This window comes from Protomyctophum parallelum (genome assembly GCF_964188405.1).
Source record: "Protomyctophum parallelum genome assembly, chromosome: 22".
NCBI lineage: Eukaryota > Metazoa > Chordata > Actinopteri > Myctophiformes > Myctophidae > Protomyctophum > Protomyctophum parallelum.
The window spans coordinates 29,888,824-29,913,342 of NC_139714.1; the positions used below are offsets into that span (position 1 = coordinate 29,888,824).

The 24,519-nt window shown below is 46.0% G+C and overlaps 1 protein-coding gene across 10 annotated transcripts in view; it reads right to left on the bottom strand.

Moving 5' to 3' along the window:
• Window positions 1-172: 172 nt before the first annotated feature.
• Window positions 173-24,519, bottom strand: part of flncb (filamin C, gamma b (actin binding protein 280)) — a 73,992-nt gene continuing 49,645 nt past the window's right edge. For 2 of the 10 annotated variants that reach the window (XM_083758189.1, XM_083758185.1), the window contains 27 exons: window positions 23,877-24,050; window positions 22,871-23,033; window positions 22,436-22,596; window positions 21,793-21,960; window positions 21,248-21,371; window positions 20,986-21,142; window positions 18,287-18,476; window positions 17,789-17,812; window positions 17,420-17,661; window positions 16,488-16,580; window positions 15,975-16,074; window positions 15,487-15,627; window positions 14,390-14,518; window positions 13,078-13,251; window positions 11,521-11,682; window positions 10,874-11,077; window positions 10,402-10,554; window positions 9,619-9,741; window positions 8,536-8,790; window positions 7,282-7,551; window positions 5,779-5,916; window positions 5,106-5,221; window positions 3,721-3,853; window positions 3,401-3,577; window positions 2,817-3,035; window positions 1,652-1,858; window positions 173-1,301 (listed from right to left, as the gene is read on the bottom strand). In XM_083758189.1, coding sequence (XP_083614315.1) covers window positions 1,114-1,301; window positions 1,652-1,858; window positions 2,817-3,035; window positions 3,401-3,577; window positions 3,721-3,853; window positions 5,106-5,221; window positions 5,779-5,916; window positions 7,282-7,551; window positions 8,536-8,790; window positions 9,619-9,741; window positions 10,402-10,554; window positions 10,874-11,077; window positions 11,521-11,682; window positions 13,078-13,251; window positions 14,390-14,518; window positions 15,487-15,627; window positions 15,975-16,074; window positions 16,488-16,580; window positions 17,420-17,661; window positions 17,789-17,812; window positions 18,287-18,476; window positions 20,986-21,142; window positions 21,248-21,371; window positions 21,793-21,960; window positions 22,436-22,596; window positions 22,871-23,033; window positions 23,877-24,050 — 4,385 coding nt within the window. In that variant the 3' untranslated portion in view covers window positions 173-1,113. Of the gene's footprint in view, window positions 1,302-1,651; window positions 1,859-2,816; window positions 3,036-3,400; window positions 3,578-3,720; window positions 3,854-5,105; window positions 5,222-5,778; window positions 5,917-7,281; window positions 7,552-8,535; window positions 8,791-9,618; window positions 9,742-10,401; window positions 10,555-10,873; window positions 11,078-11,520; window positions 11,683-13,077; window positions 13,252-14,389; window positions 14,519-15,486; window positions 15,628-15,974; window positions 16,075-16,487; window positions 16,581-17,419; window positions 17,668-17,788; window positions 17,813-18,286; window positions 18,477-20,985; window positions 21,143-21,247; window positions 21,372-21,792; window positions 21,961-22,435; window positions 22,597-22,870; window positions 23,034-23,876; window positions 24,051-24,519 lie in introns of all 10 variants that reach the window. The other 8 variants (XM_083758188.1, XM_083758183.1, XM_083758191.1 and 5 more) reach the window with 4 other exon arrangements.

Genomic DNA, 24,519 nt, shown 5'->3' on the forward strand with positions numbered 1-24,519 from the left:
CACTCAATGCCCAGTGTTAATGCAACCCAGAGTCACAACAAACCTTGAAGGTCCTTGCATCAGAATGTCTAAGTCATCTCGTACAAAGGGAAATACTTGGCACCAGTGTGAGAGTTGTACACAGACGTAATTCATTTTTCATTCAGACATAAGGCATTAAGCTAAGACAATGCCAGATTTACGATAGTGGTTTTTAATGGCAAGTTAGCAGATAAAACCTTTATTATGCCTGCACAATCTTACCAATGAGAAGGTTAATATATCAAACAATTCACAATTTCTTGGTTTCATCCATTTTCATACATATAAAATCACTATAAAAGTCACTCTGTAATTCTGTGGTTTTCTCAACATTCACACATTAAAACTGATTGATTGCTACACCGCACGTTCTCCATTTAGTAAAAAATCTCAGCCAATCACATCTCCAGGGGAAGAGATGGCACTGTATGGAAGGAGCTGTGAGATCGACTGAACTCCTTTCCTTAACAAGAACAATAAGACAATTTTCTGTCAAAGAAAACAAAGAAAAGGTCTGAATAAATAAAATAAAAAGAAAGATTCAAAAGCAGTAGAGTTTTTGTCACAGCACAGCTTGAGCTGCTCAGTGGCCAGCACGGGGGCCTCCTGCAGCATTGTGGTATTGATTTGGAGAGACAGTGGCCACAGTAAAAGTGAGCCAGAAAGTCTTTGAAGTGTCAAACTGTCCTCTTCTTACAGTCTCAGCTTGGAACAGTAAACATATGGGGGACATTATAACAGAAAAAGACGATCTGAGGGGAACCGACAATGACGTCTGGGCTCAGAGTTAGACATTCATTACATTTCATAATTATATCCGTGTGATACATTCTATAACGTATGGTGCGGCCTAGTGCTCCTGATTGCCATTTGACATACAACTGCTGTGGGCTGCAAGTGTGTTGTGTCACAAACAGTGAAGGAGCAGGACATGAAAGAGACATCTGGCGTTGAGTAGACATCTCCGTCCTCCACTGACAGGCGGAACAGTCTTTGCATCTTTAGTGCATCAGGGGAAGGTTAAGTTTGTCCAGACAGGTCCTTTCTAGGATACAGCAGAGGCGTTGGACAACGGGGGCAGTAGTGGTGATTTTAAGGGACAGTGACAGTGAAGGGACTTCCGGGAACATTCTCATCTCCCCATTTGACGATGAGGATGTAGTTGCCCTGCTCTTTGACGGTGTATGTGACATTGTACATCCTGTTGCCCATGTGTTTGACGTACACCTCTTCACAGGGAGTCTTAGGTCCATGGACGCCGACCATTAACATGTTGGTACCTGCAAGAGGAAGGACAGCATAGTCAACCATCAGTGCTTGCATGTGCATGTGTGCTTAACCCATTCTGACCTGAGATCAGATTCTAAAAATGTCTATTACATCCTGACAGTTTCATTATTAACCCATTCTGACCTGAGATCAGATTCTAAAAGTGTCTTCGATTTTTCAAAAATAGCAGACCTACAAGCTCGTATCGCGCCACTCGGTGGCGCGATATGAGCTTGTAGATCTGCTATTTTTCAATAGCTAAAGCATGACATGATGCTAACACCAAAATGGGTGCCCGTTCAGAATGGGTTAAGTAGATCTGTACATCTGGCCTTTTGAGAGGCGCGTTGCTGTCCCTCACCTGCATTGCTGCAGTCTACCGTGAAAGTGTTCTTCTGACCAACAAAGGCTTTCGATAGGCCGGCACCCCTGGAGATGACTTTACTGGCGTCAGAGGAGAACTTCGGCAAGGAGCCAAAGGCCCCACCCATTGTGGACGATTTCGTGACCGTTTCCACTAGGACAGATGACGTCTCGTGCAAACTGTGGCCACCGGAGAGACGAGCCCCTGAAGAGAAAAGAGAAAGTTGAGAGTGGAGAAAACAGTTGAGAGAAAAGCTAGTTGAGTATAAAGTTTGGCAAGAAGTAAGTCTGCAAGATGAAATGAGAGAAATCCCATGCTTAGCTGTGATCTAACTTAACACTTACAGCACGTAGGACGCCTGAGAACGTCATAGGATACCGAACGTAGAGTTCTAAGGACGTCTGAGGACGTCCTAGCGACATCCCAGCGATGCGGGGCGAGATATTAATATTCAGAATTTTTCCTATTTATTTTTTTGGCATTTCGCTTTTCGCTTGCCGTATGCTAACGCTCAGTGCAACTATTAGCTTATTATTGACTCCCACGTTAGCGAGACGGAAAGAATGACTCGTAGCTCCTAATCCAGGGCGCTCTCCGTGGTGATGAATAGAGCGATATGCTGGCGCTTATTTTCTGCTCCTCATCCGTCTCTCCCGCAAAATATGAACGCTTTTTGGAGCGTAAAACAATATATTAAGATGATCGGGGATGTTGAGGTCACTTTGTAAAGTCAACTTTTTTAGGAAAGTGTTTCCGGTTCATGGCTTTCAAAGTAAAAGCGATCAGACACCTCCGGTATTCTATAGCCTATATTTTGAAGGCAGTCGGCGTACTCAATGTGTTAACCATAAACTCAAAAAGCCAGTGGACTAGTACTGCAGGTGTCTGTCAAATAATTAGATAGAGAAAGACAGAGTACGAGGAACACAGTGAATCTGAATCTTTACTCTTGTGTATTTTTACAATTTCAGGAAACATTTTCACTCGCTGGAAAACATTCAATAAATGATGGTTTTAGTCTAGGTTATGGTGATGTGACATGGTCACGCTTTGGCCTCAGCAGTCAGAATTCAGGCAATATTATGAGTAATTGTGCCACGAGTGTCACTGGTGTTGCAGACACTTCTCACGAAGGTCTAGTTTGAGGTTTCGGGTTACACACCTGAGACTTTGGCCTTGAAGGGGCTGCCTACGATGTGCTGGGGTCCTCCGTACTTGATGGAGATGAGGTAGCTCCCTGGGGCCATGGGTGTATAGGTGACTTTGTAGCCCTCAGAACACTCCTGGCAGTCCATCTTAACCTTAGACGGTCCGTCGATGGTAACAGACAGAGCTCCCGAGCCAGCATTACAGGTGTTCACATTGAAATCTGCTGCAACACCTGGTAAAGTAGAAATGATAGAAAGAGGAAGGAACTGTTACGCTGCGAAAACTACGGTGGGCATGTGAGTTTGCTGGGCTCCTCGACCTGGGACGACCTGCCTAAAGAACCCAGTGCTTCTTAGACATTTCTCATGCACTCTATTTAATATATAAATAGAGTTCAAATTCAACAACAACAAATTAACATACGTAGCAGTAGTGGCTGATGACCTAAAAGCATACAGGGAGGTAGCGGTTAAGATGTTGGCTCGAATCCTGGGTGTTGCACATATACAGTACATCTTGACAGCTCTACTGTACAACTCCTTGTACCCACTACCCAGCATAATATCCCTGCAGAATGCACTATGACTGACTGCTTACCTGTGGATCCTCCTTCTAGGCCTGGTCCAAATGCAGACACCATACCAGGGTCTCCCACTTGCCCTGGCTCTCCCACACGGATCTTGAAGGGGCTGCCAGGGATATGGCTGCCGTTGAAGCGAACGTCGATTGAGTGGACACCATTCTCCCTTGGGATAAACCTGATGGCATGCTTGTCTGTTTGGAATAATCAAGAATAATCATAATCATGGTATGACCATTTCTGACACTGACATAATTACTAATTCATGTGTTAAACTAAATGATCTCTTCATAAAGGTACAAAGATCTGGTCATCTTTTCAACATGTTCTGTCTTACCGCTGTCCAACTCGGTGATGTAGCATTCCTCGATAGCCCCAGATGGGGTGTGAACCTTGGCATCAATCAGGCCTCTGGCTCCATTGAGCTGCACTGCAAAAGAAGCCTCCTGACCGACCTTCAGACCCATCTCCTGAGGGAAGAAAGAAACAGCATTGTGAGAAGACTGACGAGTCTGACGGTAATATCTTCTCTTTTAGTTTGGCGTGTGTACTTTCTGTTGCTGTACTCTTATCTACGTTCTACTGTTCTATGCAGTAATGAACCACCCAATTTCCCCCTCAGGATCCATTCCATTTATTTTGTTGTTTTGTTATTGTTTTATCTTGCCTTATCATCCCCCCAGAAGGTGTTAGCTACAGTACCTGCTTTAAGTGGGAAGTGGGCTGGTTGTACATGAGATAAAAGGAAACAGGGTGTAAACGGTATAGTATTACCTAGTAAAGGGATGAAATTAGTCTGGCTCTCTCAGACTCTCAACCCAAAAGCTCAAAGGTCAGATAGACAGAGCTATAAGTAGTCTGATGAAGGATGAGCTAGAGCGAGTTATGCCAAGCCCAGAATACACGCCTAAACAAAAATACTCCCCACATATAGGTTTCTAAGTCACCGGCCAAAACGAATAAATCTATTTGCAGCTAAACAAAATGACGACTTTATAATGTAGAGGCTGTAAATATGGAGAGGGTTTCTAGTTGATGTGAGAGAGCAGCCTATTCATACAGCTGTGACCTCAGCTACTCAACTGGTTCTATAAAAGCAGTCCTCACTGCTATTTTTGTGAGTTAGGGCTCAGGTTTAGTGTTAGGCTTGGAACTGGGTTATAGTAGTCGTGATAGAAGTTTACTTAAGGTATGGGTTATGGGTTAGGGCAGAGGTTCTCAACATGTGGGTCTGGACACCCAGGGAAGTCCCCAAATGATTTTGGGTTGTGTTTGGTGTTTTCTCACTCAACAGTAAACAACCCAACATACAGGATGTGGTGTGTACAGGGTATCTGCACATTTCTAAAGTGACCTTTTAAAAACCCTGAAATAAAGATGTCATTGTGTCAAAAGTAAGCAACAAACAAAATGGTCAACCATTGGTCAAATGTTTCACAATTCTTATCTGTGGAACCGACTCAAACAAAATGCAATGCCTCAACTCAGGGTGGGGGGCTGAAAGGTTGAGAACTAATGGGTTAGAGAATAGTGGGTGGATAAAGTGAGTGGCAAAGTCTGCTTAACCCCGTTTAATCAGATCAGACTTCTCTGTTTGAATGTATGGGCTGTCAAGGCCAAAGTCGTTTTTTTGCCACTCAGAAGGTGTTCACGCATAACTTCCAGGTATGATGATGTTGTCACGTGCATACTCTCTATAAGTGGAAGACCGTGCACTCTCACCTGCAGGCTGGTCACCGTTAGTCGGCGAGCGTCATCCGATAGGGTGGCAATGGGTACGATGAAGGGAGAATCCGGGATGTGCTCGTCATTGAACTTAATCGAAACTTCATAGTCACCTGCAGGATGAGGAAGCATTAGCCAACAGCCAGGCACAAAGCCACACTTGCTGTTTCCACTAAAGATGGGAAATACTATCTGATACTTCTTAGAGTATAAGGACTATAACGTCTGTTAACCCATTCTGACCTGAGATCAGATTCATACGAGGTTTCCGCCGGACACACACTGGTCTAATGAACCCATTCTGACCTGAGATCAGATTCTAAAAAATGTCAGTCGTTCAAAAATAGCAGACCTACAAGCTCGTATCGCGCCACTCGGTGGCGCGATATGAGCTTGTAGATCTGCTATTTTTAAATAGCTAAAGCATAACATGATGCCAACACCAAAATGGGTGCCCGGTCAGAATGGGTTAAAAGTGAATGAATGTACAATCCAATATGTTACTGATCTGAAGTTATACATAATAATAAACAATAACAAGCCAATACTGTATATTGAATGACACAATATTATTTTATTTAAATGATGACCCTGTCAGAACATCCTGTGACGTGAGAACTTGTGACTCTCTGATTGACACACACACACACACACTACATAATTCTCTCACCAGGTTCTTGGACCACGTAGGCGACTCCACATGACCCATCCTTCCTGTCTTCAAAGGTGATCTCAGCCTTGCTGGGCCCCTCTACAGCAATGGACAGACCGCCAGCACCCGCCTCCCTGGTCCAGATACTGAACTCAGCTGCAACACATCAAACAGAAGTCACATTACCCTCTAGTGGTGCACCTCAGTACACGTTTTAGTAAGAGACATCTATGAAAATCTGGGAAATTTCTTCACCAATATATCAAATAGTAAGGGCATTTTATCAGGTATTTGACCAATCTGGAACTAAATCGTTACCAAGAAATGTCTTCACCAATGTGTTTCTAAAGGTGTCTAATAACATGTACTAAAATATTGAAATTCAACTCCCGGGGGAAATTTGAGTTATTAGCATAATATGTGACCATACCCATAACACTTTCTTTTATTTATAATGGGCTTCGGTGGCAACGAGGGACAAAACTGGTATCCAGCTGGTGGCACTGGATGAGTTAAGGGTATGGTCACGTCACATATTATGCTAATAACAAAGAATTCCTGGGAGTTGAATTTCAATCTTTTAGTACATATTATTAGACACCTTTAGAAACACATTGGTGAAGACATTTCTTGGTAACGATTTAGTTCCAGATTGGTCAAATACCTGATAAAATGCCCTTACTATTTGAGCAGCTTGCGATGCTGACATGGAGAACACTGGTAAATAGGCAATTCATATATACTACAGTATATATATATCAGTGGTTCCCAAACATTTCAGGTCGAGATTAGACGTTTGCCCGTGACCCTATACTATTGAAAATAGCTGATCTACAAGCGCACATTTTAATTATTTGTATGTAAAAAAAAAAGTAAGCCGATCCACATAAGGCAGGAGCCTATCTCCTGTTTCTGTAGTGTGACTCAGGCAGCTTAATGTACAAGTAAGACGCGCAAACGCGGGAAGCGAACGCAGCTCGTAAATTGCAATAACAACAATTAGAATAAATTACGTACTTTTTTTTTTCTTTTTAGTTAGTAATTCTTTTAAGTTTTCTACTGTGTGTGTGTGTGTGTGTGTGTTACAGCTGCGCCCTCTGGTGGCGGGCGGGTGGTGTCACAGCGGGACAGACAGACACACAGACAGACACACAGACATGATCTGCAGGGTCTCATAGTTAGTGCTCAGTGCGTTCGCAACAAGTACACGCCCCTGGAAATGATGTACAAGTGAACCCCCTGGACATGACGCTAGTATGTTCATGTTGCAGGGACTTACCCCAATCAAACCCTTGATGCTGAGTGCCAAGCGGGGACACATTGGGTCATTTAGTCTTTAGTATAACCCAGCCGGGGATCGAACCCCAACCTCCCAGTCTCAGGGCGGACACTTTAACCACAAGGCCACTGAGCTGGTTTCTTTGATGTAGGGGAAAATAATTGGCCCAAATGTGTCCCGACTCCCGACCCACTGTTTGGGAAACAGTGCTATATATCATGTCCTATTGCCAGCCAACGTACCTGGTATCCCTGCCACTCCCCTTTCCAGGCCCGTGCCTCCGGCTCGGACCTTGTGTGACCCTCCCTCCCCGAGGGGCCCCACGGTAAACTGGAAGGGGCTGCCAGGGACGTGCTGGCCCCGGTATTTGACGTTGACAGTGTGGGGTCCCATCTCCTGTGGGATGAACCTGACACTGTATGCACTGTCCTCTCCCTCGATGATCTCTGCGTCCTCAGTCTTCCCTCCGGGACTGGTCACCTGGGCTGTCATCTCCTTGGTCCCTGACTCACCTGACAAGAGGAGAGACAGGAAGGAGAAAAAAAACATGGAGGAAATAAAAGGAGAGCAGGGAAGAAGAGAGGATAACAGGAGAGGTACAAGTGGAAAAAGGAGACAGGAGGATGATGGGGACGGAGAGGGAATTGAGTAAGAGGTGAAGGAAGTAGTAGATGATGATAATGAAAAAGATGAAGAGGAGGAGAGGAAGAAAAGAGAGAAATAAGTTTTTTTTTTTTTTTTTACAAATGGCCTAGTAGAGCTCAATGAATTTTACACTCACAGTCAGACACATGGAAATACACTCATTCAGCATGTGCTGAACGGTTAATGACACATCATACTGTAGCTGCTTTAAGTTACAAAGTCAAAACATTAGGTAACGAAGTTAAGAACCCCTGGAGCGAGTTGCATACATTAAATTCTATACCAGACTTATAGCCTGGTATTATATTATAAAGGCCGTTTCAGACGGGGGACTATCGGCGCGGGCATTTTTGCTTGGATCAGCGGGGATCGCGCTGTGGTCTCATGTTCAGCCGCGTAGCGGGGAAACAAAGCTGACCACCATCCAGCCCTTGCACGCGAGCACGCGCAAGAGATTTTCTCTGGGCCGCGCCCAAATAATCGCCCGCCTCTAACTGAAAGTGAATTACTGGGGCGCGTCACTCGCTCCCCGTCTGAAACTGCATTTAGACTGTCTGTTAACACTGACCTGATTTCATTTAGAATAGTTGTCTACCCTCCCAACCACCCCTAAATATTGGCGACTACTGTGGTAAGTCAAATTTAGGTAGGTCACAGCCAGGTAGGTCAAACAAGCCTCAGTATAATTTGCATGCAGCTGACTCCAAGTGCTGTTCTCAAAAAACGTAATAATTACAATTAAAGACCTGTAGGTTGAATCTGAAAGAAACGATGAAAGACAAAAAATAATAATAATCGGACACGGACACACACACACACACACACACACACACACACACACACACACACACCCTCTTGCTGTGGCTGTCTGCCAGATTGGATCCCACTGAAGCCGGTCAGGCTCTCTCTGCCCAGGAACTCTCCGAACACGTCCCTGAACGGGTCTCCCCCCACCTGGGTGCTCTCCTCCACGCGCACCTCCCTCTTGGTCTCCCCCGCGCGGGTATTTCTGATCTCTGTGCGCTCTGTGCGCGTGTACGTGTGGCTGCTGCGCGTGAACGTCCGCGTCAGACGCTCCTGAGCTGAAACCATCTGAAACCAGTTGCCTACAGCGGGGCAGGAGGGGGATGAGGAAGAGGAAGAGGAGGAGCAGAGGAAAGGAAACAGGGATATAGAGGGGCTTTGACGAAGGCACAGGAGGGTTTAAGATGCTAGAGCAGCGTTTCTCAACCAGTGAAAAGTAGTTTGTGAGGTATTCTGCCAGGATTAGACTAAAAAAAACTAAATTTAAAAGGTGCTATAGAATAGACAACAGTCAACCACTAGATATTGCACTACACACCTCTGTGGCATAACTAAGGTTCCTTATTTCCCCAAGAGAAGTCAGATAGTTTGCACAACACAACTCCAAGTGTCTGTTATAGGGGGAGATTAAAATCTTACCCAATGAAAACAGAAGCAACGTGGACAATGGCCACCATGGGATGACAAATTATAATAAAATAGAAAAACAAAACAAAACATGTTTTGTGGGATACTTTCTGTCTACGTAGAAATTATTACCAATATCACCTTTAGGGAATCATGATGTATTAGTTGAGGTTGAGCCAGAGTGAGACGAAATGATTGTAATGAGCCCTGTCTGTTTGTCTGTTACCATGTATGGCATATCTGTCTGCAGATTTGTCCACCAGAGGGTGCTGAAGAGGCATGAATATGCGCACCTCTAGGTTGCCTTTTTATTATTCTCTGAATAGTAACGGCCCAATATTCAGTACCTATACAAAACCAGTTGAGAAGCACTGTGCTACAGAAAGCATACCGAGCACAGTAGGGAGGCAACAGGACAGAGAGACGTAGTCGTTGTGGGGGTGGGGTTGCTGCTATGGCCAGAGAGTGCGGCCTGGTTGCGTTTCTGCGGTAATTAGGCCCACCTGGTATTTTGAGGTTGAGGTCACAGGTGCTGCCGATGGTGGCGATGGAGGGCGCCTGTCTCTTCCGGGTGATGCTCTCCTTCATTCTGCCTTCGCCGTACACCTTCACCGTGAACGGACTTCCTGTCAGGACAGATAGGTCAGCAGTGGTGGAAGAAAATGTACTCAAAAGTAAAAGTATTAACCCATTCTGACCTGAGATCAGATTCATACGAGGTTTCCCACTGGAAACACACTGGTCTGATGAACCCATTCTGACCTGAGATCAGATTCTAAAAATGTCACAGTCGTTCTTTGATTTTTCAAAAATAGCAGACCTACAAGCTCGTAGCGAGCCACTCGGTGGCGCGCTATGAGCTTGTAGATCTGCTATTTTTCAATATCTAAAGCATGACATGATGCTAACACCAAAATGGGTTCCCGTTCAGAATGGGTTAATATAGCAATGTAGAAATACTCTGTCACAAAGTAAAAGTCCAGTACTCAAAATTAAAAGTAGGCCTGCAATAGTATTGGCATCAAACTGTACTTAAAGTACCAAAAGTAGAATTCAGAATGTACCATTTCACAAGTTTTCAAATGTATATATTTTGTGAAAATAGCAGATCTACAAGCTCAAATGCGTCGTATCACGATGCATTGTGAGTGAGCTTGTAGATGGGATACTTTCTCTTCTTTTGTTCTTTTTATTTTGGCTTTTGTGCCTTTATTGATAGTTACAGTGAAGTCGGACAGGAAAGAGGGAGAGAGAGAAGGGAAGAGACACATCCATCCTCTATGTACCTGGGACATGCTGGTCAGCGAACTTGATGTTGATGATGTAGTTGCCAGGCTCGGTGGGACAGTAGGTGACCTTACATGTCCCATCCTCCACGTCCTCACAGTTGATGTCCACTTTACTGGGGCCCTCGATGGACAAACCCAGACCACCGTAACCTGGAGGTGAGAGGACAGAAAGGGGTGGCATAGGGGAAAATAAGTGAATAACTTAGGTCGTACAAATGGTATGTATCGAAAGCTCATGTACTTGTGTCATTTTAAATCCTTGCCCCTTGGGTTTCTAGCCTTGATGTACAGTTTCACACTCAAGACCCTCAAAGGGCAGAACAAACATAGTGTAGTGTGAAAACCAATATTCCAAGTGGTCTGAGGTTGATGCCATAGTTTATAGATGGTTTAATCAGATCTTCTTCTATATGCAGTTCAAAACCATCATATGCAGTTATACTGTATAGGCCCAGAACTTAATGCTCACCAGCGTTTCTTGTGTCGACAATGAACTCGGCCACCTCAAACGTGTGTCCCTCCACCAGGCCCTGTCCGTAGACCTTCACCTTGCTGGCGTCCCCAATCTCTGACTGTCCCACCATGATTTTGAAGGGACTGTTGGTCACGTGCTTGCCATTCTTTTTTACGCTGACCACGTGTTCCCCCACTTCCTTGGGAGTGAAGGATATACCTGCGGGAAAAGAGATACAGGAGCAACCCATCAGAAACATGGACACACTAAAGGTCAATACAAGTTAGGTGATACAGAACTTTAAAATTACGTTATGGTGGTCTCAGAACCTCCCCCCCCCCCCCCCCGACACTCCTACACCCCAATATGCTATGACTCTCCGAACTAGCTAGAAAAGCTCGTCCAGGCCCAGGCCGTAGCGTAACGGTCTGGGCACCGGACTGGTGATCCAGTCGCGGTGTGCCGCGGGTTCGACTCCCGAACCCGACACGGCCTTTACCGCATGTCATCCCCCCATCTCTCTCCCGTTTCCTGTCAGCCTACTATCTGTCCCTTAAAAAAATCAATAAAAGGCGTAAGCCGCAAAAAAAATATCTTAAAAAAAAAAGAAAAAAGAAAAGCTCGTCCATTTGTAAAATACACATTTATGCCACGTGGCTCACCGATATGACGATTTGGCAGCCTCTTGAGCAGGCAGGGCTCCTCATGTCCGGACGGTGCCCTGATAGTGGCGGTAAGACTGCTCAGGTCCGTTTCCGTGATCTTCAGAGACACATCTGTCGCCGTGCCAACGTTGAGCTGTGACGTCCTCATGGAGTCGTCACCTAGAAATGAGCGAGAACGACACAAAAAGGCAAGAGATGGATTCGTTAATGCCACAGCGACATCTGCTGGTTGAAACAAATTGACTCTGTCACACACATACATACACAGACAGCCATACACACACATACACAGACAGCCATACACACAAGCAACAAGGAGACCCACCACGTGCAGCAGCTATTCGGAGACCTCTGCTATTATTATCAGCAAGTCCCTAGCCTGAGCTAACGTGTTAGGTTTCTGGTCTAGAGGGGCGGGTCGCGGCTCAGATTTGCGCACGCCCTGATTGGATCTCATCGATCTGTCCGTCACCCCCGGCCCCTCCTCTCCCCCCTAGTGCAGCGCTACGTCACATCATTTGGAGCGACGCCCACCCGGAAGGGTTGACTCCCACTTTTAGACCAGAGCGGCCAATGCGTTCCTCCAGGCTTTCAATTTTTGCACCAACAAAAATTAAAGCCTGGTACCGAGGCTAGCAAGTCCCTTACTCTGGCTCAAACTGCTTTCACAGAGCCAGCCGAGCTGAGGTCAAATCTGTATGAATAGGCTGCCCTGTCACATCAACTCTACTCCACAGCCTACGCCACAACCTCTACTCCGGAGCTTCAGATTACATTTAGACATATTACTCAATTCATAAATTAAGTGCTACTTAATAGCCTATAGTAATAGTATGTTTAAACACACTCTGTTGTCTCCTTATAATTGGATGCTGGGGAAAAAAAGAAATGTAGGCTACAGTACTAGCCTACATTTCTTTTTTTCCCCAGCATCCAATTTCTCCTAACACATAATCTGAGTTCTCAGAAGTTTTATTTTTCGCCACTAGGCGGGCGAGAAAGACTTCTGGGAAAAAAGGACTGTATCCCTGTGAGGGAAGTACGTTGCGCTCAGAATCTGAGCGGACACTCCCCTTTCCGGTCTGAAGCACTGTGCATACCATGAAAATAGTCCGAAGGGAATCCAATTCCAAATTGAATTGTAGTAGGCCACCACCGCTCAAGGAGCAATTGTTTCCCTTCCGTCTTATTTCGATGTAGCGCCCACTCCATGTGGAACCCGCCCCTGTCTTTTGATTCGCATTTCATTTGAAACGCAACGCACTGGGCCACGCCCCTGCTGCACAGGATCTGAGGCCAATTTTCCTAGACTACCTAACACAAGAGCGAGCACGCACGCACGCGCACACACACACACACACACACACACACACACACACACACACACACACACACACACACACACACACACACACACACACACACACACACACACACACACACACACACACACACACACACACACACACACACACACACACACACACACACACACACACACACACACACACACACGCATACGCACGCACACACACACACACACACACACAGTACCAGTGATCTTGGCGGTGAAGGGGCTGCCAGGGATGTGCTTGTCGTCAAACTTGACTATGATGTTGTAGTCTCCTGGAGCGGTGGGCAGGTAGGACACGGTGCACGTCCCGTCCTTGTTGTCTTTACAGCTGATCTCTGCTTTGGAGGGCCCTTCCACCGCCAGAGACAGACCGCCTGGAGGGAGAGCACAGCAAGGATGAGACGGCAAATCTAATCTATAGTCATTGTAAGGACTCTTACAATGACCTCTTTGCAAATCAATGGGCCTGATTCACCAAGCTGTTCGTAAATAGTGCCTAAATAGGCCCAGGCCGTAGCGTAACGGTCTGGGCACCGGACTGGTAATCCAGTCGCAGTGTGCCGCGGGTTCGACTCCCGGACCCGACACGGCCTTTACTGCATGTCATCCCCCCATCTCTCTCCCGTTTCCTGTCAGCCTACTGTCTGTCCCTTCAAAAATCAATAAAAGGCGTAAGCCGCAAAAAAAATATCTTAAAAAAAAAAAAAAAAAAGTGCCTAAATAAAGTACAGTCTCACGTGCGATTCACCTGTACAGGCTCTATGTGTGTATCACGTCTGTAGCTAATGTTTGCCTGGCTGACAGTCACGAGCGCGTTCCCGTGTAGATCATCTACGGCCCATTTAACAACCATAAAAGGCAACTGGGAACTCTGCGTGAGAGCATACGTACACGTAATCAAGTTGTCAACTTGTATGTAGATCAGCTTATGTTGGCAAGTGAGTCACTCACGCGATGGATCCACTGAACGTTAATAAAGTAATAAGAAGTTAATTTACAAAGGTCAAGCTTACGACCAAAAACGAATACAACTTGGACATAAGGGTCTACATAATGTATAAGCCATTTCTACTGAACAGTTGCTCACTCACTTTTGCTGAGGTAAAAGGTTGGAGGTTGGAATCCGCCAATATCTGATAATTTTTTTAACAGAGCTTTATTGATTACTGAGGGGAAACTGTCCTTTGCACGAACTGTGCCGACTCCTACATTGGAATTGGAAACGATGATGTATGATAAGAGCGCCCCTCACTTCACACAAGTGTGATTTTTATAAATATGTGTTGACAAATGTTGGGCATTTGATGTTTGGCACTATAGTAATTGATTTTGAATGAAGATTAAGGCATTTAATGATATACGCAAGCTTTGGTCCCACAAAAGTCTGCCTCCGAGGAGCTGTCGTGAGGAAGTTGCACCTAACGTGGGAAGTTGTGTAAATTCCTTTACATTCATAATGGGCATAAACAGCTCAGTGAGTGGGGCCCATGTGTCTCATCTCATGATGCCTACCTTCCCCGGCGTCCTTGGTAACGATGGTGAAGGCAGCAGGTCTGTTGACCATGCCGTGGCTCAGACCAGGACCATAGGCTGTCACGTGACCACTGTTAATGGCATCCACATAGAACTGGAGGGGACTTCCTGGAAGCAACAACAAGGCACCAACACGCTTTACACATGCATACCAATTTCAGCAAATGATGTTATGTCTCATACTGTACTTGCATCTTAAGGTCTCATACATAAGACATGCTTGGTGACTTTCGCCCAAACACTTTACTACAAAAGGAAAGGGGTTTTGAGTTGACCCTTCTGTCACGGCACCGACTTTTATTAATGGCATAGCTAGTGGAAATAGTAAGACAATATTGGCACCATTCTGGATGACAAAATTGCTTTTGATGCCAACAACACTGACTGCCTACATCTGCAAAAAGGACAACCAGAGACATGTTTTCCTTGAGAAAAGTCGAGGGGTTTCAATGTTGATAGATTGTTTGGCAAACTGGGAAGGATTGTTACATTTCTGACAAAAGACCATTGGCAATAACTTTCTGGTGGACCCTCAACACCCTCTCCATGCCATCAGGGAGGAGGCACATTTAAGGGCCAATTCAAACAGATATCTGAGATCATTTGTTCCCTCGGCTGTTTCGTTTTTGAATAAGCTGTAGGCCTATAGTTGCTATGTTACACACACTTTAACGAAGGACAGATGGAATTTTAATGTTTTTAATAGCTCATCACAACTTGTGTATTTATGTGTTTGTTTTTATGATTTATTTTGTTGACTACTGTTGCAACACAACTTATTCATGTGTTTATTTGTATGATTTATTGTGTTCACTACTGCAACTCTTTTACTTGTCTATAAAGCTCTCAATGGTCATAAAGTTTTATTATTATTATTATTATTAACACAAATTGCCCCATAAGGACAATAAATACTATGCAATCCAATCCAACACTGGCATGGTTATCTTTGACATAGACTACATTGCATTGATAGACTTTGATAGGTAGTTATGCGTACAGTATGTGCGTGCATGCACAAGCGAGTGTGGATGTGCCTGCCTGCCTCCTTGGTGCGTGCATGTGGCATACAGTACCTGGGATGTGGTTGCCGTCGTATTTGATGTCCATCTCGTGCAGGCCTTTCTCGGTAGGGGAGTACTTGACCGTGACAGTGCCATCCTTGTTATCGGTGATGTTTGGCCGGGCCGTCTTCCCAGAGGGCATGCGCACTTCACCTGTGTAGTCAGTTATAATCCACATTATAGCAGTGTTTCAGCTTCACCTCACCTCGTCTCTTTTTTTTCTGCATCGCTCTCCACCGATTTCGCGAATAAAGCAGAGATGGCACGTCAAGCAAACAAGCAAACAGAGTCTTAACCCATTCTGGGCGGGAACCCCTTTTGGTGTTAGCTATTGAAAAACAGCAGATCTACAAGCTCACAGCGCGCCACCGAGTGGCGCGCTACGAGCGGCGCGCTACGAGCTTGTAGGTCTGCTGTTTTTGAAAAAAATCGAATAACGACTGACATTTAGAAGACATTTTTTTAGAATCTGATCTCAGGTCAGAATGGGTTAATCTCACCTGTGATTTCTCCCTTCTGGACAGTGAAGGGTATGACCAGACTGAAGGGGCGAAGCATGGGCTCCATCCCATCGCCGGGGGTGACGGGCTCCTCTGTGGCCTGAAAGGACAGATGGAGAAAGGTGCGGGGGGGGGGGGATTATTTTACATTGTGGCGTCGGAGCCTGAAGGAGGGGCGGAGAAAGGAATGGCAGCCGTGGAGCAGCAGGCTTTGCCCCCCGGCATACAGGACAGCAGAGGGATGACGATGGTCACAGATCACAGATCAGCGTATAGACAAGAGAGGATGACGGAAAACAAAGCGATGCATGCAGCTGAAACGATCACGCTGGAGAAAGGAAAAAAAGGTACATTTTTCTGTATCACGTCATTGACACTATGAAGCTTCGGCGGGGCATGAGGGTATAGCGACTGCAAACTACAATTAAGTGATGCGTGTACAGTGAAAGGTAAAAAGTTACAGTATGGAGCAGGAGACAGTTTGGAGTGGTGGAGATGTTTTTTTATGTATACCCAGTGAGGAGGGTAGCCCACGTAGGGAGAGTAGGGCCGCGATAACTGTAGTTTGTCACATGGCTCTTCTATTATAGGGATGGTGTCACTGGCCTAGCAAGGGGAAGGAAGGTACTGTATAAACACCACCACACACATACTGTACGTACACGAGCAAAATGACGTTGTCCTGTAGTCTTAGTAAGAGTTACACACCAAGCTAGCTATCTAAATAATATGAAAAAACAATGGGCTATAACCCATGTTCTTTTGTTGTTGTTTTTTTTCAAATCCTCAAAAATGATGAAAAACGGCGTGCTATAGTATGCCGTACGGTAGGGGCTATAGCCCATGGTCGAAAATGATGAAAAACGAGGTTAACACATTTTTTTCAAATTTTCAAAAAACGATGGGCTATAACCCTTTTTTTTTTTTTCAAATCCTCAAAAATTATGAAAAACAGCGTGCTATAGTATGCCGTACGGTATGGGCTATAGCCCATAGTCAAAAATGATGAAAAACAAGGTAATGACAAAGCCTCAGTGTCCAGTCAAAGGTCATTTTAAGCTCCAAGACTGCATGATTGTACTGCTTGTACTGTATCTACCCTTTTGTGAGGAATTGGAGATGCAATGCCTCATTTAGCCCGTTTTATCAATCAACGCTACACTGGAGACATTTTATGATGCTCATTGGCATAAAATGACGATATCTTACAGTATGTCATTTAGATTGATAATACACTTGGTGCACTTTTGCTTAAAACGTGTACATAAACAGTATCAGAAAACATCCATGTGAGGCCTCATACATTGTTTTATGTATGTGACACTTTATGTCAACGAGGACAAAAACAACACGAATTAACTTGTTAACATTCCACACAGATCGGGATCCAAAACAAAAAAAAGCAACGAGCTGCAAAAGCTTTGAGGACAGTGACCGCAACTCACCACCACGTGGAAGGGGCTGTTGGGGATCTGCTCGCCGCCAAAGCGGATGGTGATGATGTATTTCCCCGGTTCTGGCGCCGTGTAGTAGATGTCGAACGTCCCGTCGGCGTTCTCCACCACGTCCACGTCCAGCTCGGCGCCGTCGGGGGTGGACACCTTGCACGTGACCTTCCCTTTGCCGGCGGCCTTGGCGTCCACGGTGATGACCGTCTCCTCGCCAATCTGGATGGTGGGGCCGAGGCCTGTTCCTGTCAGAGGTGACAGACGACATGAGGACGCGAGGTTCACCGTCCGTCCACCTCAAACGGCGCGTTCAATCGTCTTTCACAGAGTGCGCAATAAACAGAAAAAAAGAGAAAAGACACTCACCCAATCCGTGTCCTCCAATAGATACTGCAGGGAAATAAAAATGTAATCATTTAAAATAATATATACGGTATATATATATATATGGGAAAAATGAAATAGTTTGACTGAATAATGTGGATACATGTTTTCAACACTATACCAGTGGTTCTCAAAGTGGAGTCCGCGGACCCCCAGGGGTCCTTGAGGGAGTTCCAAGTCCCAGCTAAATGATAGTTTGGAAGCAAATGGACCCTTATGGGTCTGTACCTCTGAGAGTGTACAAATGGAACACTCTCAGAGTTAAATTAACATTGACAATACAAATGGAGGTCCATGGCCTAATGCATGTCAAACTGGGGGGGGGGGATCACTGCTAGCACTGTAAAAAATCTTCTCTTATGGGCATATCTTTTCAAATGGGTGTCCGCGGTCTAACAAGTGCCAATTTGGGCGTCCTTGACATGAAAGAGTTTGAGAAGCACTGCACTATACTAGCATATTCAGCACGTGGGTCCTGACCTGTGACCAGGCATTTGCTGGCATCCCCAGACGGCAGGGCGTGGATGCGGTAGGGCGAGTAGGGAATCTCGTCTCCTCCGTACTTGATGGTGATGGTGTAGCGTCCCGTCATGTCGGGGACATAGGACACCGTGTATGTCCCGTCCCTGTTGTCCCTGATGTTAGCCTTCTTGGGCTTGCCCTCGGGATCCTGAAGGCACAGGGACACGAATAAGTTGCGTGTCAAAGTGTGTGCTAACGTGTGTGTGTGTGTGTGTGTGTGTGTGTGTGTGTGTGTGTGTGTGTGTGTGTGTGTGTGTGTGTGTGTGTGTGTGTGTGTGTGCGTGTGTGTGTGTGTGTCTCTCCGATAAATTGTTGATTTGAGCATCATCATCTCCTTCACACACAGCGATGTACAATGCAGTGACGGGGGTGTAAAGGATGGGGCGATGGTGCCAAAGTTTAGGAAGCACTACTCCGGTTAGTGGAGTTCTGGAAGGGCTACTGTACATTAGTCAGTCCACAGGGAGACAGTCAGGGGAAGGGGAGATACGGGAGGAACACTGTATGCTGTGGGCTGCTGCTGCTGCCTTCTGCAAAATGAAAAAGGGGAGACTTTGCACTTCCACATCCAAAACGCCCCTAAACCCTGCACCTCTCTGCCCCGGGGCCTCCAGGTGTTTGGATGTGCAAAGTTTTAAAAGAACGTCGGCCGAGCTCACTTCACTCTCCCGGCGTGAAAGTGGAGTTTCAACCCAGGCGACTAATCCCCTCAGAAACCTATTACACATTTACGGACTCAAAAACGCCAAAAACTTTTTACTAATGGAAAGACCATAGTACCCAATCGACAGGAGATTAGAAACTGAGAAAAACAACTTTAACATTCGACTAGCTTTCGAAATGAATCAAAAAGTACCCAGGCGCATACAGACAAAGGATGGCAGGGAGGAAGGGAGCACGGTGGCATGGGGGGGGGGGGGGGGGGACGTCAGACAGCATGTGAAGAGCGGGAGGTTAAAAGGGGGAGGCCGGAGAAGAGAGAGAGAGTAGGGGCTTACGGAGCCTTTCTTAAGAATACGGAAGGGGATGGTTCCCTTTACTATATGTCTCTCCCACACCCTCGTGCCCCAGTCCTTCACAAACACAGAGGCCTCGTGTCCGCAGCCATCAGGACCCTGCAGCGACAGTTAGACAAACACCCACACGAGTGGGAGAGGAAGCCATGTGGACAGTTGGTGCATAGTGGGTTAACAAGGGCGGCAGAACAAAGCAATAATTAGGAAAGAAAGTAGAAGACTGCAGAGAGGTGTACGAGCACATTACAACAATTTTAATCTCCCTTCATTGGTTACCTATTTGTTATAGAATTTATTCAAATATTTTATTGATTACTTGCCCCTTCCTGCTTCACAGACCTTTTAATACAGTATGCATATGCGAGATCCTCGGGTAGGATCTCGACCCGTCTGGTCGTTCCCTGCGCAATGCAGCGTTTTTCGGATTTTTAGCAACGTTTTTCCAACGTTTCTCCGAAAAACAGCACCAATCTAGAAGGACCATTCGGCTTTGGAATGACCTGCCTGAGGAGACCAGGCTAGAAAATGCAGTGTTCTCTTTTAAATAATTTAGTAAAACACACTTATGAAGCAAGTTCAGTCAGGAAGTTGCTGCCGGCAGTTCATTGGGCCGCCTCAGCATCAAGTTCTCATACACTCATCCAATCACACACTCATTCCAGCTTCATAACGGCTATTTAAACTGGAAGTTTGCACTGCTCATCCTGCTTGCTTGCTTGCTTCCTACGGTTGGGACTGATGCGTTTAATCGGAGTACCTAAAAAGCAGATCCAATTCATCGCCAAACCATAAAAAATATATTGCTCATTTTATATTCAATAAATATATATTCCAGGATTCATGAGTTGTCCTGACTGAATCATAGACTTGCTTTTACTACTTCCTAATTGCAGTCTGTGTTTGGTTCTTATCTTTTTATGCTCTTTTATTAGATTTTTCTTTTGTAAATTTTTTCCTTAGCCTACATTTTATGTTTGATGCACTTTAACTCAGTATTTAAAAGTGCTATAGCCTACAAATAAAGTTTATTATTCATTATTGTTATATTCCTCCTTACTTTTACATATTGTTTTACACTAGATCACTAGGTCTACTTGGGAACGATGCAAGTTGGGAACCTAGTATGCAATACCTGTTGTCATAACACCCGTTTAACCGTCTGTCTGTGTCCCTTTTGTGCCCATGCTGTACTGATCTCTGTATCTGTCTGTCTGCCTGTGTCTGATGAGTGTGCAAACTAACTGAATAGTGGACTGGTTAAGTAATCAAATGGCAGGTGTGGGGTTGCATGGCAATCAATTGGCTGAGGCTCATGAGGTCCACTGGCAGAGCCTGACCAGAGCCTTTTGTGACGGTTGTGGACAACCGTCTATCCGACCGACTCAAGGCCAGGTGAGGTGAATGGTTCTCGAGTTACGTGGATTACAGATGTATATTTTCAGTGTGCAACACCAGCACGCACCTACGAATAAATCACCCTTAGGTTTCCATAGTGCGCTATAATATAATGCACATGAGGTTTAGTATTGGACCCAGCCCCGGACTGAGAATTGGACCCAGCCCCGGACTGAGAATTCCAGTGCCTTATTTGGACGTAACATTTCGTGCCTATACCCCGTTTGTGAAGCTGCTCTGACTCACCAGTATTTGAACTGTGAGCAGACCCTCGCCAGCATCTCTGGCATCGATGGTGAACTCAACAGGAAGGCTGGCGGGCACCCCAGATGCATTCAGGCCCGGTCCGCTGGCGCGAACCTTACTGGCATCATGAGCTGGCAGCGTCTTGATCTTAAAGGGACTGCAGGAGAGGAATTCCAAAGGATGACAATATAAGGATGATAGCAAAACAAACAAGGGAAACTAGTCTTCTCCAATAAAAGTCATGTATCTCTTTCGTCCTGACCTGCGAGGAACTTCCTGGTCAGCGTATTTAACACACACAGTGTACGGTCCATCTCTGGCGGGGGTGTAGTTGACGGTGTGTGTTCCATCACCGTTATCGGTGACGTCGACGGGCTCGGCCACACCTGGAGGCAAAGACAGAAATCATCGTATTAGCAGGATGACCTTCTGAGAGTGTGTGTCCGACTTGGATCCTTTGTGAGACTCAACACAAACGTCTTCACACAAGGACAAAAATATCAGGACATTTTGGGCTTATAGGTTCAGTGTTAGGGTTGGAAACGAAGAACAAGGTTGAGGTTAAAGTAAGAGTTATGGGCCCAGGCCGTAGCGTAACGGTCTGGGCACCGGACTGGTAATCCAGTCGCAGTGTGCCGCGGGTTCGACTCCCGGACCCGACACGGCCTTTACTGCATGTCATCCCCCCATCTCTCTCCCGTTTCCTGTCAGCCTACTGTCTGTCCCTTCAAAAATCAATAAAAGGCGTAAGCCGCAAAAAAAGCAAAAAAAAAAAAAAAAGTAAGAGTTATGGTTGTTGTCTCTCACCAGTGGGTCCATAGAGCTGCACCTCCAGAGAGGCAAGGCCAGCCTTGCTGCTGTCTACGGTGAAGGTCTGAGGGACGTGTACCCTCACTCCGCTGCCCAGCCCCGGGCCGGAGCACTTCACCTTGCTGGGGTCCACCAGCTCTCGCACTGGGACACGGAATGGGCTGCCTGCAACACACACACACACAATGGGGATCAGAAAATGGACACTGACTTACATTATAATATTATATTGTTTGCTGTCGGGAACAAAACCACCTAACTCCATTTTATGAGTTTTAGATTTATCTTTTTCTTTTTTGCATAAATCAGTGCTATTGAACACCCTTTACGTCTGTGTGTTGTTTTGAAAATATTGAACCAATGAAAAGTAGTAAAAAGCGCTTCGGACAAAACCTCTCAACTCTAACTCAAACAGTCTGCTAAAGCAACTAACTCCACCACCTCTCCCCCTCCTAAAGCAACTAACTCCACCTCCTCTCCCCCTCCTAAAGCAACTAACTCCACCACCTCTCCACCCTCTTATGGAAGTGAATGACAATATATAAAGTCACAACACCAACATAGATGAGGAAGTATTGCTTTGTTTTCCAAATATAAGGTTTTATTAAGTGCGGAACAGATGTTGACCACGTCCCGTTACCTGGAATGGGAAGACCTCCAAAGGTGATGTTGACGTCATACTCTCCAGGGGTGAAGGGGATGTACTCCACACTGCAGCTGCCATCTTTGTTGTCCTTGCAGGACATCTTGGCCTCCGACGGACCCTCGATGGCCAGGCCCAGACCCCCAGTGCCAGCACCCCTGAGGAAGAGACACGGGAGGACAGAAAATGAGCGATGAAAAGAAGACAAGGGAGGGAAGGAAGGAAGCAATGATCTTATAAAGACTTTTTTAATACCTGCCTTAAGTATATAAAGATTCTGACAGCCCAACAACATCTTTACTGTACACACGTAGGACCCCTGGTGTGTATTAAACCCTGCAGTAAACTGTAATAGATGGCACGGTTCCACATATCAGAAGAGTATCTTTAACCCTCCATCTGTGTGTGACGCTATAGGGGCAGAGAGAGTACCTGGTCTCCACAGTGAAGCGGTTGGGCTTGTTGACCAGGCCCTCCTCCAGACCTGCCCCGTAGGCTCGCACGCGGCTCGGATCGCAGCCCTCCGTCACCGCCACGTGGAACGGACTATTTGGTACCGCCACGTCGTCGTACAACGCCTCTATCAGATGAATGCCTGGATGGATGAGAGTCAGAGAGGACAGCGAGAGAGAGAAATAAAGATTAATAGCATATAGGCCTGATTGACATCCATGTGTGTGTGTGTGTGTGTGTGTGTGTGTGTGTGTGTGACTGTGAGTGAGTGAATGAGTGAGTGGAAGAATGAGAACACGGTAAGAGGGTCACAGACCCAGGAGGCTGCCACAGGGATAGTACCAGTATTTCTGTCCCAGAGTGGAGCGTACTTGGACCTGACACGTATCACTATCAGTGGAAAACCATCTGCTGTGACCAGACAGGCAACAGCTATAAATACCAGACTATGCCATGCCACACATCCAGCTCCGTCTTCTCCTCCCCCCATCTCTGTAAGCCCCCGTTTATTACAGAAGGCCCTTTTGCATTCATCCATCCATCCATCCATTCATCCATTCATTCTCTCTTCTGTTACAGGCCGCATGTGTTCCAGCATTCCCATCTTCACCATTCATTCTCCTCAGGAATATTACTAGAGCAGTATTGGCAAAGTATCTAATTGGAGGGGTGGTGTCCAAACAAAGCAAATAATGGCAAACATCTGCTGTATGCACGCACGCACACACGCACGCACGCACGCACGCACGCACGCACGCACGCACGCACGCACGCACGCACGCACGCACGCACGCGTGTGTACAACGCGCCACGGAGCACTGTGAGATTGTAGATTTTCGAAGAAGATTCAAACTAAGGTGGTTAATTAAACCCTGGCCTCGCTGTGGCTCTTTCCAGCCAAATCAGATACGATCTGATCACAGTCAATTCCAACAGCATGGGATTGTTGATCTTGCATAGAGTTCATAACTTTGGGGAGCCTCACCGTCTTCGTAGGCTGTGTACTCTACTCGGTAAGTGCCGTCGCCCTTGTCTGTGATGTAGGCGTCCGTGTTGGCACCGGAGGGGTTGACGATGCGGGCCTTGATGTGGCTGCCTCCACTCTTGGTCTGAGCCCGCGCGTCCACGGTGAAATGGGTGGTGACCTCCCGCAGCACCCCTGGGACATGGGACACAAATGTGCACAGTGTTAACCCATTCTGACCTGAGATCAGATACTAAAAATGTCTTCTACATCCTGACAGTTTTCCATTCTGACCTGAGATCAGATTATAAAAATGTCTTCTACGTCAGTCGCTTCTTCGATTTTTCAAAAATAGCAGACCTACAAGCTCGTAGCGCGCCACTCGGTGGCGCGCTATGAGCTTGTAGATCTGCAGTGGCTAGCGGTTAAACACCTGCCGCAAATCGGCACAAAGTGCAGGAGAATTTTGACTGCTAGTTTACAATCGATGCAGTTCTTTTCACACCCAGCAGCAACAATGTCTAAGTACACCATGTATTTGCGGTGCATGTATCTGTGTGTCCATGGTTGGTCTTAAAATGAGGTGTGCTCTGGCAAATTGTTGGCATTATTGTCATCTTACAGGAAGCACTGTAAGCGATTGTACCTTAGACCAGACCAGCTG